Raw genomic sequence first — 17,078 nt, 5'->3', positions numbered from 1 at the left:
TGCGGTGTGGCATGGATGCTATCAGCCTGTGGCACTGCTGAGGTGTTATGGAAGACCAAGATGCTTCAATAGCGGCCTTCAGCTCTTCTGCATTGTTTGGTCTCATGCCTCTCATCTTTCTCTTTGCAATGCCCCATAGAGTCTCTATGGGGTTCAGGTCAAGCGAGTTTGCTGGCCAGTCAAGCACAGTAATACCATGGTCATTGAACCAGGTTTTGGTACTTTTGGCAGTGTGGGCAGGTGTCAAGTCCTGCTGGAAAATGAAGTCAGCATCTCCATAAAGCTTGTCTGCTGAAGGAAGCATGAAGTGCTCTAAAATGTCCCGGTAGACGGCTGCGTTGACTCTGGACTTAATAAAGCACAGTGGACCAACACCAGCCGATGACATGGCTCCCCAAACCAACACAGACTGTGGAAACTTCACACTGGACTTCAAGCATCTTGGATTGTGTGCCTCTCCATTCTTCCTCCAGACTCTGGGACCTTGGTTTCCAAATGAGATGCAAAATTTGCTCTCATCAGAAAAGAGGACTTTGGACCACTGAGCAACAGACCAGTTCTTTTTTTCTTTAGCCCAGGTAAGACGTTTGACATTTGAAGCCCATGTCCAGGACCCGTCTGTGTGTGGTGGCTCTTGATGCAGTAGCTCCAGCCTCAGTCCACTCCTTGTGAAGCTCCCCACACATTTGAGTGGCCTTTTCCTGACAATCCTCTCCAGGCTACGGTCATCCCTGCTGCTTGTGCACCTTTTTCTTCCACACTTTTCCCTTCCACTTAACTTTCTATTAATGTGCTTTGATACAGCACTTTGAGAACATCCAACTTCTTTTGCAATTACCTTTTGAGGCTTTCCCTCCTTGTGGAGGGTGTCAATGATGGTTTTCTGCACAACTGTCAGGTCAGCAGTCTTCCCCATGATTGTAAATTCAACTGAACCAGACTGAGAGACCATTTAAAGGCTCAGGAACCCTTTGCAGGTGTTTAGCTGATTAGAGTGTGACACTTTGAGCCTACAATACTGAACCTTTTCACAATATTCTAATTTTCTGAGATTCTGAATTTGGGGTTTTCATAAGCTTAAGCCATAATCATCAAAATTATATCAAATAAAGGCTTGAAATATCTTACTTTGCTTGTAATGAGTCTATATAATATATTAGTTTCACCTTTTAAGATGAATTACTGAAATTAATGAACTTTTGCACGATATTCTAATTTTTCGAGTTTCACCTGTATGTGTAGTTCCACTATACTTAAGAGAAAGGTCAAGGAATACTAAAGAGGTGGGGGAATAACTCCAAAACAAATGGCTGAGGCAGAGGGACTGGAATGAGGTCCTTGGGTTATGCATTAAGTTGATATGTTTTGTGTTTTAAACTTAAATGTCCACTTTTATTTGGTTATGATGTGTTTAGGATATCCGAAACCAGAGGCGATATCGTCAGAGACGGAAGGCAGAACTGGTAAAGCTTCAGCAGACCAATGCTGGCCTGAACTCCAAGACCAATTTCTACAATGTGCAGATTGACTACTACAATCAGTACATCAAGACCTGCATGGACAATTTAGCCAGCAAGGGCAAGTGAGTGACAAGTTTTATCAGTATTTACTTTGCAGTTTTGTTTTGGTTTGTTCATGTCATTATCTCTCATTATCTTGTTTTTTTCATGATGGATAATGGCTGTTGAGCTCTTAGCTTCAGGTGGATAATGGAAAGTAATAAAAGCTATGGAAAATATAATTTCCTATGAATTACCCATCATTCTTTCACTCAGAGTTTCTAAGAAACCTGGAGACAATAAGGCTAAGAAGAGTAAGCAGGTATCTCAGAAGTATACGGCGGCCCGTCTGCATGAAAAGGGAGTGCTCATTGATATTGAGGATTTACAGAAAAATCAGTGAGTTTTTACATTTCATTGCTTTTGGGTTGATATATTTACAGCCACAACATTAAAAGTACCTGCCTAATATTGTGTAGGTCCTCCTCGCGCTGTCAAAACCGTGCAAACCTGCATCTCAGAATAGCAATCTGAGATGGAATTCTTCTCACCACAATTGTACAGAGCGTACAGAACAGTTATCTGAGTTACCGTAGACTTTGTCAGTTCGAACCTGTCTGGCCATTCTCTGTTGACCTCTTTCATCAACAAGGTATTTTTGTCCATAGAACTACTGCTCACCTGATGTTTTTTGTTTTTGACACCATTCTGAGTAAATTCTAGTGACTGTCGTGCATGAAAATCCCAGGAGATCAGCAGTTTCAGAAATACTGAAACCAGCCCATCTGGCACCAACAATCATGCCACACTCCAAATCACTGAGATCACATTTTTCCCCATTCTGATGGATGATGTGAACATTACCTGAAGCTCCTGACCCGTATCTGCATGATTTTATGCACAGCAATGCTGCTATGCACTGCAATGTTGCCACACGATTGGCTGATTAGATAATCTCATGGAGGATTGTTGGTGGCTGATGGGCTGGTTTGATTATTTTTGTAACTGCTGATCTCCTGGGATTTTCATGCACAACAGTCTCTAGAATTTACTCGGTATGGTGCCAAAAGCATCCAGTGAGGGACACTTCTGTGAATGGAAACACATTAATGATGAGAGAGGTCAACAGAAAATGGCCAGACTGTTTCAGACTGACAAAGTCAACAGTAACTCAGATAACCACTCTGTACAACTGTGGTGAGAAGAAAATAATCTCCGATTGCTATTTTGAGATGCGGGTTGGCGCTGGTTTGGCGACATGAAGGGGACCTACACAATATTATGCAGATGGTTGTAATGTTGTGGCTGATCGTTGTATATCGTTTATAGGATATAAACATTGTTGTGTGTGCTCATTTCCTACTGTTTGTCCTTTTTAATAACATTCACATAATCTTTTACAGGTATAAGAATGTCATTTTCGAGATCTCACCATCTGAGATTGTAGGAGTGTTTGATGTGAAAGCTAAGCTTATGGGAGTTCATTTGGAGACATTAATGCTGGAATACCAGGTGAAAGTTCATTGCTGTATATTCCTAAACATTGCATAATTTGATATCATGTAGAGGATGAAGTTGCCTTTTGTAAGAACTATGTTTTTTTTACTCTTTAATCGCAGGACCTGCTCCAGTTGCAGTATGAGGGAGTGGCAGTGATGAAGCTTTTTGATCGAGCTACTGTAAACGTGAACCTTCTCATTTTCCTGCTCAACAAGAAGTTCTATGGCAAATAGAGACTCCGAGAGGGACTTCTCAGACTGTTGCGCACCAAATGAAGCCCAAACCACATGCACCTTCACAGTTTAAATTGGTCTTTTCTGCAATACTCTGACTTTGCCAGCGTACCTTTTTGTGCCTTTCTCGAAGGATAGATTCCTTGAATGTACATTACTAAATATATTGTTGATCACCATAATCTTCTGGATATGCAGTGGTTGACAGTTGTCCGTTTTAATTGAGATTGTCAGTGTCCAAAAGAGTATCAATAGTAGTTTGCTTTGATCTTTGGCAAACTGTGCTTGCATGAGCTTTGAGTACTGTATATGTTATATGTACAATGAACTATTTTTATTACTTAATCTAATCTTTGGGAGAAAATAAATAGTTTCTTAGTATCCCTATTCTATATGAAAGCAAATGAGTGTTAAAGCCACATTCCTTCAAATGTTATCAAAATATATTTATCAGAGTTTAAATATGTTATTATTTGTAACCCAACAATGAGTAGAGTATGTGCACTTCATTGGCTGGTCAAAAATTATTATAATTGAAAAGTTTTATATATTTGTTTTTGAGCATCCAGACGCTGTATGCTGGATGAGTTTTAAGTTTACGTCACACTTATTTTCGTAGACTTTTGTCCATTGTTTTGTCAATTTTTCTTTGTTATACGTTGCCTAAAACTTGAATAAACTATAGGGAGAAAAGTAGTAGAGAATCCTTATCATGGCTCATAAATTCCTTCTGTTGTTTTGACAGCCAGACACGCACAGTGCTAATAATGTCATAATCTATCTCACTGGTTATTACAGAATGTCTCTGAAACAAGTTGAATAATACTGTAGTTGCATATTTTGACTGATTGGTGATGATTTTGGCTGATACACCTCATTATGCTCAGGAAATCCAGTGGCTAATTTTAAAAGCAACAACAATAAAACAATGTATAGTTTAAAAATGCAATTGAACATATATGTAGACTGACAGATCTAGAATTTATTTTTGTTTTTTTGTCTTAAAAATCTTTCCATATAACGAGCTGAAATTTTAATGTAGTCTTTGAAACAAAAGGATTCAGCTTTTAAAGCAAAACGTCTGTAATTTCTGGTGTTCGGTTCTGATAATTGGCTGGGTTGTTTTCAGCTATTGTTCCCTTCAAACAAAGTGCCACACTGTTTTCTATTTAAATGTTTTATAAAGCTGTATTATGTATATTTACACATGCATCCTATATAGTAATATGCCAGATTTTTTTGAAATATGAACTGCTAAATGGATTAAATATCTTGATGTATCACAAAACTGTCATTTTAAATGACAATACTTTAAAGTAAAGCTAGTTCGTGAAAACGCTGATCAGAAAGATGACAAAGGATGATGAATTTCACTGTCCAATGTACGATATAGCAAAAGGTAATTTCAATGAAACATGAAACTCTTTGAACTCAGTGTATGTTTTTTAAGACACAACATGCTTACTCATTCTAATATTTCTATCATGAATTGCAGATAGGTATAGAAGACAGTTGTTAGCTGTTGTACCTCAAACCATTAATAAATAAAAATAAGTGATTGAGTGAATGATGCATAAAGTGTCTGGGTTTCTAAACAAAAGCAATACTTTAAGGTAACTTATGATATAACTAATCATTCACAAATGATAAAAAAAAAAAAAAAGGCAAGAAGTTTATTAGATTGCAGTCATACAGAATAGAGATACTAGTGATGTCTAACATCAGCGGCCTCCCTCATTGTTTTCTGTTTAACAGGACTATGCAAAAAACAGTTTTATATTTTGTGTAAACAAATGCCACGCACAGCTAGGCTGACTGACAGAACTCTCAAAAGGCAGTGGGCAGAGAAGAACTAAAGTTAATGAGCAGTTCTGCGCATTCAAAGCCTGAAGGATCTATAATCTAAGCAAGAGAAATTTTGAACAAAGTTTCGCTCCACATGGCCTTCACCCAGAGCCTTCAAGAAGGTCATATATTTGTCCCATTTCTTACCATATGCTTCTAATCTGCCAAGCTGTTTGTATGTCATATTTCCCACCCTATCACCCAATATGCATAATCTAGGACAGAATTAAATGTGAGTATCTAAAACCTCACAGATAAAATTCTGGACTCTTAACCAGAATTATTGAATCGTAGTGCAGAACCACAGAGCATGGGCTATGTCTCCATCCTTCAACTGACATCGCCAGCAGGTATAGGTGTGTCTTTTAAACCAAGCCTGAACAATCTAGAGGGAGTCCAGTAGAAACGATGCAAAATATGAAACTGAATAAGGTCCCTTGCATCCCTGGATATAGTTTTAATATTTAAAAAAAAAATATTTCCTATTCCCCATCCTCCAATACCAAATTCAAACCTCTTTCCCATAACCTCTTTAGAGCTGTTAAGACTCCATCACCAAACTCCAAATCAACATGGAATAATACACTGAGACTTCAAGCCCCTTTCCAAAGGCTGTGAGCACCATACAAACAGTATCTGCAGCTTTAGGGGTTTGTGTACTACCACCAAAAATAGTACAAAGTAAATGAGGAAACTGTAAATACCTTTGAGACAGAAATCCCAATTTGCTGTTTTATTTTCAAATGATCTCAATACTCCATTTTCATAAAGGTTGTACTGTGGCTTTTCTGTTGTGTTGTGGCTTATTTACATTGTGCTGTGGATTTTCCATTGGGCTGCGGCTTAATTTTGTGTGTGGTGACTTATTTCTGTTGTGTTGTCAGCTTTAATTTGCTTTGCAAATGTGGTTGTGTTGTGCACCCCTGGGCCACCGTACTATTGGCTACTTAAAAAAACAAACAGAAGAGACAAGCCCTTTATTATGTCATGCTTACTGTTTTCAAGAGGAAATACATCAACTTAGTGAAACAAACTGTTCATTAATCCATTTCATGGGGTCTTGAAGAAAAATAAAATGGCTGTGTACCCATTTAAGAGAACTCCACTGCCGCCTTGTGGACACAACTTTAAAAAAAAATTGGCATACAGTTTTGGGGCAGGCGTGAATGTTTTTTCCTCGGCTTGTTTTTCCTCGGAGTAAGCGATCAGAGTTGACAAAATAAATGTGCGGTATAGTCAGGACTCGGTGTATCACAGTTTAGGTGGATCTAGATGATGGACACGGAGAAGAGAGTTCAATGGAGTAATATGGACTACACGATCAGATTTCACCGCTGCATTTCACGAATCGGTAACATCTAAACATTTTCTCAGACTCGCATGACAACAGTGGCCGCTGATTGTCCTCGTGCAGGACAGCGAGTGTCTGGTACCGAGTTTTATTTGCTACCTTATGAGGAGTTCGTGTTGCTCGTACCTGTTTATATGAGTTTTGAATGCGTAATGAGGTTTACATTCGCGAGACCACTTGTTGAAATCGCACAAAACTAAGTTAAGTCTTGTGGTCAATAACATTGTTTCGAATTTACCATATAATTAAGTTGACAGTTAAATGATTCGAACAACAGGTTATTGTCATTCTAGTTCATTGAGAATTTAGTTGTGATATTTTGATGTTGGTTTGTGTCATATCGCTCATTAGCTGGTTAGCTGTCACGGCTGACTGTAACTACCTGACAAAGCAATAACAATACATTTACACAAATGGTCTGCTGTAAATAATAACAATAATGGTAGACACTTAAAATAGTTGTGTAATCGTAAATAAATTATCGTCAGTATCTAAAGTATTTAGCTTGTTAGCTTGAGTCGTTTGCGAACTTGATGATTTTCAGCCTAAATCCAATCGAAATATTTAAGCTTTTCTGTTTGGCATTGTACTGTGTTAAACATCTCATTATCGTTACAGTTATAGCAAGTTTAAAGAGATGGTTCGTTAATGTCAAACAAATCTGTCCAGCGAATTTAAACGCTTAAATATTTAGCGATGTCGAGTTTCCTGACAAACTGTTAGCAAACAGAAAATCGACTCATCGCACATATAAAAACATTCAACGTTTTTTTGATAAAAGCAGTTATAAAAAAAATATTTATTTTTCACATTTGTTGAATTCAGTCCTTTAAGTTGTTAATGGTACTGTTTCGCCGTGTTTTCCCGCTCATTCATGGTGGCAAAGCCCTTGTGATTGACACCCTCAAACCCATCTAAAGCATATAGACTGCGCTCTTACACGCTTTTCAGACATGGGGGGACAACTTAAACGCATCTGATTCTTATTTCCCGACGAATCGACGCTCGTTTCCCAGCGACGCTGATCTCCGAACTCTGCGGCCCAGCCATGTCTGGATCCCCGGGCTCGAGTGGCTCCAACCCGCGGAAGTTCAGCGAGAAGATCGCGCTGCACAACCAGAAACAGGCAGAGGAGACGCGGGCCTTCGAGCAGCTCATGACAGACCTCACCGTCTCAAGGGTAAGCACTGTATTCTCACTTTGCCTCGTTTCCTCGATTTGATAGACAAATGCAAATGCCTGAGTTTGATGTAAAATATGTACCCTACGTACTTTAATCGGTGTAAATGAATGTAAAATGCCCAAACACATCGAGCTCCTGAGGAGGGATGAGTGTGTCAGTGACTCACTTCTCTGCCTGTCATTCACACTGCAGAAATTCAAATGGAAATCTGTATAGATTATGTATCATTAATACATCTAATAAAACTCACAAGGTATCACTAAGGACATTTTTTGTTTCAGATATTGATAGCAAACATAATTTTGTCCTTTGACTCTAGTTGATTATGAAACCACGCCCCTTACAGAGTCACCATGGCAACCGTAGTTTCCATCAAAAAAAATAGTTACTAGAGACAATTGTTACCACTTTGGTCTTCACTAGTGTTAAACAAAATGCAATTTTTTATGGACATTTCAGATTAATTTGTCATATTTTTTCAGTAACTATAATGGTTGTTTGTACCTGTGGTATTTTGGCCAAAATGATGGTTACCATGGGCAATAATTGTAGTGAAGATGCTTATAGTTTGAATAGCTGCTTTGCATTTTCATTTATATTTACATGCACTCCAAGTAAGCATTTAGAGATTCTGCTGATACATCATGATTGATATGAGACATCATACTGTATTTTTGGACTGGCCAGAAAAAAGATGAACATGTTGCAAGGGGGAATTGTGGGAAAACACTTTTATGTATCTTGGCATGGCTGAACATGAATTTTGGGCTATATTTAAGTCTTTAATGTCTATGGAGCTTCTTTTTTTATTTTGAAGTATAGTTTGGAGAATAGTTTTGGTCCGGTTTAGTGGGTTGGTTATGTAAATGTTTTTCCTTTAGTTAAGGCTCCGCCTCAGACAGCACTCTTGTCTCTATGTTGAGTCTGTAGGTGTGAATGAATGAATGAATGAATGAATGAACGAACATGATATGCCATTCATGATTTGGCAGGCTCCTCTTCTAGTGCACAAGAACATGTGGTTGTGTTGTAGTAAGTGTCATCGTCTGAAGTCACACACCTCTACAAAGGATGTGTTACGCTGACACTCCACATCAGCTACTGTAATGAGCCCTGGAGGAAAATGCTTTCATGGATGTTAAAAACTGTTGTTGCATTTTAGACATTTATTTAATAAAATCAATGAATATTCCAGTTCAATACAAGTTAAGCTCAATCAAAAGCATTTGTTGCATAATGTTTTTTAACACAATCTTGTAGTTGACAAGATTAACAATGTTGATTTGTTTTCGTTCTGGTAATATTTTTTTTTTCTTCGATTGGTAATTTAATATTTTTGGAGAACATGTGGTTGTGTCGTAGTAAGTGTCATCGTCTGAAGTCACACATCTCTACAAAGGATCTGTGTTACGCTGACATGCCACATCAGCTAATGTAATAAGCTGTAATTAATGTTTTATTTTCGTTCTGGTAATATTTTTTTTTTCTTCGATTGGTAATTTAATATGTTTTTTATTTAATGTTTTAAAAAAAAATAAAAAAATCATCTAGTAATTTATTTAATTGATCAAACCCAGAGAATGCTGCCGTCATGTTTCAATAAAATGTAATCAATAAAATAATTTACTCTTGGCCTAATGTTTTTAATGTAATGGGCTAATGTAAGAGCTTTACTTCTAGTATTTACTTCTAGAATTGTGTATTTATTTTTATTTTAAGTGCTATGTAAGTTTGACAACAAGCGTTTGAAATTTGTACTGCAGTTCAAATTGGACAGTTGTCTGCCCCGCCCCAGACTCTAAGCTCATGCATGTTGCCAGAATGTTGACATGCAAATTAGCCAACTAAGCATCCATTTTAAAGGATTTCTGGGCTTTAAGCTGTCTCCATCTTCCAAAGGCATCTCCAATATTTATTCTTGTTTTACTACACCTCTAGTCATGGTGTTTTTTAGACAGATGTCGAGGCTTTTTAGGTCAGGTGGAATCTGTTATCTTTGATCAGTATGTTTGCTGGCTTCCATGGCTGCAGCATGCAGTGTTGTTTGCCTGCAAAGTTGTTCAAATCTGGAAACCCGGTGGTGTCGAAATACTATTGGTGAGAGGGCAGTGGGCTAATCACATAGGCCAAAACATAAACAGAAATTCCGGCCTGGAATGAAAACTACAAAGTAGAATATACTGACTGTAGCATTGTTATCGAAGAAGCCAGTATTTCAACTTAGTATGTTTCCAAATTCTCTAATGACATATTATGGTTATTTTATTATTTAGTACAGTAAAAATATTACATACATCACCTTTAATACACTTGCATGGGGGGTTGTGATATTTAAAAGCATACTGAAATAGCTTTACTGTGGAGAGGTAGTTAGGCGCTAATTTTACCATGGAGCGAACACTGAGCGGGGTTTCTCTAATCCAGGAGCGTGCAGCGAGTGAGGAGTGGGAAATGGACAACCCGGAGTGGAGCGGAGTGATTTAAAGAATGCTTTGAGCTCAGAGAGGAAATTGTTGCCGCTCCACATACTCTGGTTACAGTGAGGCACTTACGATGGAAGTAAAGTGTGCCAATCTGTAAACGTTACAATACTCACCATTTCAAAAGTATAGCCACAATACGTAAACAGTATGCATGCTAATATGATTTTAGTGTGATTCAATTGCTTGCTTACCTTTTCTGTGTAAAGTTATGTCCAATTTTACAAACTTCTTTGCCATGACAAATCATTGCAAACTTTGTAATCCTGGTAATTTATTAGTCCACCGCAAAATCGACTATTGACTTTAGAGCTAAAATAATACACAAGTTTTAACAGAAGAATGAATGTACATAAAATTATAAGCTTCATGTTTTTGCCTTAAAACCTTGTAAGTCCCTCAATGTATTATCGATTTTTTTTTCTTCTTATTTACTATTTTTTTTATTTTTTTTTAGAAAGGACGAGTCAAAACAATTTTTGTGGTAATCAACATTATGCCACTAATGTCGATTTAACAACTTTCACTGAACCTGGAATATTCCTTTAAGCATCTTAACACTGTCTTGAACCATTACAAACAGTGCATTAGTAAAGCCTCAACTTGCTTTTGCATGCTTTTGCTATAATTACAGATGTGTTCCATATGCTGAGAGCTGACAGGCAGACAACTGATTTTTGAGCATTGCACTTTTTTGAGAAAAAAAAAAAATCACTTTGCTTGGTTCTTTCTAAGCCACAGTAGCAATAAAGCACAGAGGGTGAGAGATGGCTGTGTGGCAATTATCCCAAAGTAGCAGCTAAATCTGGCTTGCACTTATTGAGAAATTACTTACAATGTCAGTACCATCGTGAATAGAACACCTTTTTTTGTGTGTACAATAATGAATGATTCAGAAATCAGAAAGTTTGGTCTTTCCAATGTTTTCTGTGGATTTCTCTGTTATTTATTTGATTTGAGCATTTAATCGCCATTCAGAGTATTTAGCAGAATTATTAAGACCTAATGAATAGAGGTGGATAAAAATATTGTTTTCTGATTAATCATGATCTTCATGTGAAGGGTCTTGATTTCGATTCTAAAATCCCAAGATCGATCTTTCACTCAATGCACAACCCTCCACTTCAATGAGAGGAAATCACTCGTATTTGCAACCAAACTTCACTATTGGACTATAGTGAATATATTTGGTAACTGGCTGGTACATGTTTACATTTTACTAACTAGTAATTGTGTAGTAACTTAATCATGAAGTACTCCGTTTCACAGCGTTTTGAGAGTAAAAGTTGTTCTGTGTTTCCATGACGAGATCCACGCAACCCATTTGTCATTGAATACGGTCTCTTTTTAATGCCCTTTCTGTTCTTACAGTCAGTTCTTACAGTTGTTGATTTAAAAAACAACTACAAAAAAACCCCCAAAACATTTCATTCTAATCATACGTCACACAGATGAGGTAAAGCCATTTGAGTCCTCTTAGTTAACATGCACTCATTTAAAGGCGCTGTTCCCAGAAATGCAGTTTTTTCTAAAAGCGACAGTTCCGGTTGTAGCATGTGTTCAACAAATCAATGTAAATGGTACAAATTATGTAATTTAACTATGTATTTTTTTTATAATATATTAAATATTTAATATCTTATTGATTTAAATAATTAAATATGATTAGTAAAATGTATATTTCCTAATGTACCTAATTAAAAGGTCCCCTGTATAATTAAAAGCATTAGCTTGGGGATAATTTATGTTATACATGTAATCAAAATGGATATTATAACTGAAATAAACTACATGAATCGATATTGAATCTAATAGAATCAAAATTGGAATCAAATCGAATCAAGGGCATGTGAATCGGAATCAAATTGAATTGGAAAATCTGTATCAATACTCAGCCCTACTAATGAAACAGTTAGACCACTTTCAGTTGTGGCCAAAAATATTGACACCCAAGGTGAAAAATAAATCCTTATTGTTTATCCTTTTGGTCTTTCATTCAGTGGCGGCTGTGGCTCAGATGGTAGAGCGGGTCAGCTACCAATCGCAGGGTTGGTGGTTCGAATCCCAGCCCACACGGCTCCACATGCCGAAGTGTCTTTGGGCAAGACACTGAACCCCGAGTTGCTCCCAATGGCAGGCTAGCGCCTTGCATGGCAGTGCAGTGGAATGTGAGTGTGGATGGGTGATTGGGACACAGTGTAATGCGCTTTGGTAACCTCTAAGGTTAATAAAAAAGCGCTATATAAGTGCAGACCATTTACCATTCAAAATATTCAAAAAAATCTATCCTCAAATGATTTCAAACAATTCCAAACACAACTGAAGTTTTATCAAAATAAACAAATATTTATGTTGAATGTGTGTGAATTATTATTGGCACCCTTGTATTCAATACTTTGTGCAACCTCCCTTTGCCAAGATAACCGCTCTTGAGTCTTCTCTTGTAATGCCTAATGAGGTTGTAGAACACATGGCAAGAGATCGGAGACCATTCCTCCATACAGAATTTCTACAGATCCTTCAAATTCAGAGGTCTACACTGGTGGTCTCTCTATAGGGTTTTCTATGAGGTTCAGGCCAGGGGACTGGTATGGCCATGGCCTTAATTTTGTGGTCCGTGAGCTCTTTTTGTTGATTTATATGCGTGTTTTGGATCATTAGCCTGCTGGAAGATTCAATTACAGCCCGTTGTAAGCTTTTTGGCAGAGACAATCAGGTTTTGATTTATTTATTTTTTTTATCAGTTAGTATTTGATAGAGTGCATGATGCCATTTATCCGAACAAGATGTCCAGGACCTCTGGCATAAAATAAAAATGCCCCATTACATTAAAGATCCACCACCATATTTAACCATGGGCGACAAACTAATTTCTGGTGTTTACTGCCAAAAAGCTCTTTTATCTGACCCATTTGAAGTTCCAATAGTGTAATTCCTAATTCCTGCAATTCTCCAGCTGTGATCCTTGGAGAATTTTGGTCTCTTGAACATCCTCCTCACCATGCAATATAGACACATATCCTCTGTCAGGCCGATTCGTAACATCTCCAGTTGATTGGCACTTCTTAATTATTGCCATGATGGTGAAAATGGGTATTTGCAATGCTTTAACTATTTTGTGAAGCTCAACAAACTTTTTGCTGCACATCATAATGTTATTCTTTTGTCTTGCCTATTGTGATGGATGACTAAGAGAATTTGGCCTGTGTGTTACCTCATATTTATACCCATGTGAAACTGGAAGCCATGACCTGAACAATTTCTTGTTCCTTGTCACTCAGGTGTTCTAAAACATTTAAGTTGGAATATACTTCAGATATAGGGATGCCAATAATTGTGGTAAATGTTTTTTGGAGAAAAATATTTATTTAATGTTTTTTTCCCAACTTTCTATTACTTCAATTAAAGATTCAGATTTTTTGGTGAATATTTTGAATGAAAAATCAAAAGGATAATCAACAAAGACATATTTTTCACAGCCTTCTTTGCTCATTTACCAAGGGTGCCAGTATTTTTTGGCCAATACCGTAGATCTCCCTGTCTTGGGATAATAGATCTTCTGAAACTTTGTCTGTTTTTAAATCTCATCTAAACTCATTTTTATAGACTTGCATTTACCACTATGTGTTGTGTTATACTGTATATATGAATGTTTTTGGATTTAATTTTTTATAAAACACTGGCATCAAATGGAATTGCAAAAATAGAGACCTTTTCCAAGCAGATTTTCATTCTGTCTGCAGTTGTTCTTTCAAACTATTTGGTTGAGCCATTCAGTGCACATGCGCCCTTATAATCGAGCTACAGTCTTTGTCTGTCTGTCCAAGTAAACATGACTTAGGCTATGTGTTGTGTAGGATGGGACGATATATAGAATTGATAAATTGCGAACCAAAAAATTAACGACCCATACCGAGGCACAACTCGATATTTTGAAATTTGCAACATTGTTTTCTGTCATAAATGAAATGACCAGTCAAATAGCGTAATCTCTCTATTGCTTGATTTTTTTTTTTTTTTTTCACAATGTTAACAGGGTCCATAAAAGGTCCATGAATTGCTTAAAGTGCTTGAATTTAGATTTTAGAAATGTAAGTACTGGAAAATCGCCTTGAAATGTGCTTCTTTGTTCTTTTCAGTCAGGTATATAAAATATAAATATTTTGTGCTGCAGCTAACACAACTACATTTTGATAATCGATTATTTCTTCGATTTAATCTGATAAAAAATGAAATTTGATTTCCTATATGATGATAAAAAAAGCAAACAGAAATGATAAAGGGAGTAAGGATTTGGTTAGATTTACAGTACTAAATTCATGAGTCTATACTTTCACAAGACTCCTATACTTTGAACAAAGTCTGAATCATGAAAAGTGACTTTTGAATTTGTTATTATTATTACTACTTTCAGGACATATGCAATAGGGCTGCCCCCTAATAATCGACCAAACATTAATCGATGAGAAGAGGTTTTGTTGACCAAATTTTAATTAGTCGGTTGGTCGCAGGAAAAAAAAAAAACTACAGGAAGTCACGCAGTGCGTGACTGGTAACACAACTAGTCCATGTGGTAATTATGTCGGGCAGGAAATCCAAACATTCATCGACCTCAAACATTTCTTATCATTTGAAACATGTCGGTAGTAGCCTAACGTTATCCACTTTACATGGCCGCTCGCACCAAAGTTAACCCAGATAAATGTGCGCTATTATTTGGCGCATATCCAAGTGTGTGGAAGCTAAATTAGTACCATGCTTACTGCATGACATGTTTAACTTAACGTGCATTGCTCTCATCTACTACTGCGGAGATGACGAGTCAGCATCGTCAACTTCATCTTTGCAGCCGACACTGACTCCGAAAACACTATTTATTAATAAATTATTAAAATGTTCAGACAGTCTTCTTTCTGTTTTTTCCGACACATTCATAATCATTACTTTTGCCGGTGCGCTGCGGCAAGCTTTATGCGTGCGCTTGAACGCTTAATTTATAAAGGCTCATTATTATGCTTTAGTATTTCTGTGTAATGTAGAACAATGTTAGCAATATTCTTTCTCAGTCCTGGAACTCAAACCATTTTCCGATTGATCTTCTGATGTATCACTATCGGACATTTTTTTTCAAACGGAGATGAAACTTGGATATGGTAGTGGGTGTTTCCTTTCCGACACGCACTGGTCTAGCGGTAGACCAATTACGACAGACTGGGACATCTGACCGAGCAGAGTAGGCTCGCTGAAAGGAGTTTAGAATGCATCCTTTAGAACGGATCATTGAACGAGTCGTTTGTGACACTGGGGAAAAAAGGTAATGCTGCAATTTAAATTATGAGCAAATTAAAGTATTTTTTGACCTTGGATGCATGTATATCTATTGTATGAGACCTTTAAAACAAAATTAGGCATGTTTAAAAACCATAATAGGTGCATTTTTAACAAAAAGTACTGTTCATTAAAGAGTAAAATTATCAATCAGGGATGAAGTGGGACTAAAAGTCATCCCAGCAGAGGGCAGTGGTGACACCATCGAAATACTAATAATTCTGCCCAGCTGAAAAATACATATTTATGTTAGGTATATACAGTATGCTTGTTCACTGTCACTGATTACATACATTTTAAGTATTTTAAATTAACAGTGCTCAACACTAAGGATTTTTTCTATTGGCCCGGTCAGGCCAGTAGTTCAGATTTTTACTTGCCCTGCCAACATTTGAGCATACAGAAAAAAATAATAATAAAAAATAGCTATTTTTACCATCATGGTTTTAAAAAATGCATCCAAAGCGAAATATATTTTATGTAGTATATTACAATTTCCCCCAAAATTGTATCACATTTATACATTTATACATTGCAAGGTATAATTTATGCCTTGTATAACCCCATATATGCGCTTTACAAATATTAATTAATAAATACTTTCACATTCTGTGAAGCAAATTATGGAGTTTCAGTCACTTGTTAAGTCATGCTGTCAGCTTTTGGGCCCTGTGTAGTTTTCACAAGCAGGATCAAAGATTTAGTCACTGAGTTAATGATTTGATTGTTGGCTAAATGTAATGAAATTATTAATCCCTGAGAGAGGAGACCTGGCCACTAAATTGGTTGTGATGTTCAATATACAGTTGGTAGATATTAGACCTAATCTGTGAACTAAGAATGTGGGTATAAACATGAAATTAGACAACCCAAACATGACCAAAGTGACTGATACACAAAACACAGAAAGAAAATACTTGTACCCTCAAGAAATAAGGAATGACATGCGAATAACAGCTGTAACATTTAGGTGTGGTATAAGGATGTTATGAAGTAGACTGTTTTAAAATGTCATCTTCACCCCGCAGCTGAACAGCTCTGAAAATAATAATAGCCATATTGATTTTGCTTCTTTTAATTCAAATGCCATTGGCATGTCAAATTAATATTTATGTTTCGAAACATCTAATTAAATCAATTGTATACTTGCATTTTGGATACGGAGAACCTCAGATTTCCAGACACGTAACTACATTTGGTTTAACAAAGTTTATTATGTTTCATTCAGCACCTCATCTCTAAAGGTGAAATAATGAGAGAAATGTGCTTTTGTTTTTTACCATCTGAACAATACTTGTGCTCTGTCCATTTGCGAGTGCACATGCACATTATAACGGCATCCACACTGCATGGAGAGATGATGAGAGGGATGGATTTACAGTCTAATAGAAAGAAACGTGTGTTCCAATCCAATGTGTGGATTACTTATTTTCACTATCATGTTAAAACAGAAAAATCTGTAAATTTTGCTCACTGAGAACATGGAATGTGCGTGGATACTTAAAGTGCAATCCCGCTCCGAATTTCATTGTGTTTTTTTTCCCCTGCAATTTCCTACACATCGGTAATTGATGTTGCCATGATACTTTGAAAAGGGCAAGGACAGTTGTAGGAGAGCACGCTCCGTGTCTGCACACTCTTGTGCACTCACGCGATTGT

At 36.9% G+C, this 17,078-nt stretch overlaps 2 protein-coding genes across 3 annotated transcripts in view; both read left to right on the top strand.

Annotated features, from left to right (window-relative positions):
* LOC127644209 (ras GTPase-activating-like protein IQGAP1) overlaps positions 1–4,799 on the top strand; it is a 57,234-nt gene extending 52,435 nt beyond the window's left edge. Inside the window, exons 34-37 of the mRNA XM_052127274.1 lie at positions 1,416–1,582; positions 1,776–1,898; positions 2,903–3,011; positions 3,119–4,799. Coding sequence (XP_051983234.1) covers positions 1,416–1,582; positions 1,776–1,898; positions 2,903–3,011; positions 3,119–3,232 — 513 coding nt within the window. The 3' untranslated portion in view covers positions 3,233–4,799. The remainder of the gene's footprint in view (positions 1–1,415; positions 1,583–1,775; positions 1,899–2,902; positions 3,012–3,118) is intronic.
* Positions 4,800–6,197: 1,398 nt separating this feature from the next.
* LOC127644750 (CREB-regulated transcription coactivator 3-like) overlaps positions 6,198–17,078 on the top strand; it is a 51,470-nt gene continuing 40,589 nt past the window's right edge. Inside the window, exon 1 of one of the 2 annotated variants that reach the window (XM_052128109.1) lies at positions 6,198–7,608. In XM_052128109.1, the coding sequence (XP_051984069.1) occupies positions 7,477–7,608 (132 nt within the window). In that variant the 5' untranslated portion in view covers positions 6,198–7,476. The remainder of the gene's footprint in view (positions 7,609–17,078) is intronic. The other variant, XM_052128119.1, reaches the window with a different exon arrangement.

Source organism: Xyrauchen texanus, chromosome 1 (genome assembly GCF_025860055.1).
Source record: "Xyrauchen texanus isolate HMW12.3.18 chromosome 1, RBS_HiC_50CHRs, whole genome shotgun sequence".
Taxonomy (NCBI): Eukaryota; Metazoa; Chordata; class Actinopteri; order Cypriniformes; family Catostomidae; genus Xyrauchen; species Xyrauchen texanus.
This window is presented reverse-complemented; position numbering and strand designations above follow the sequence as displayed.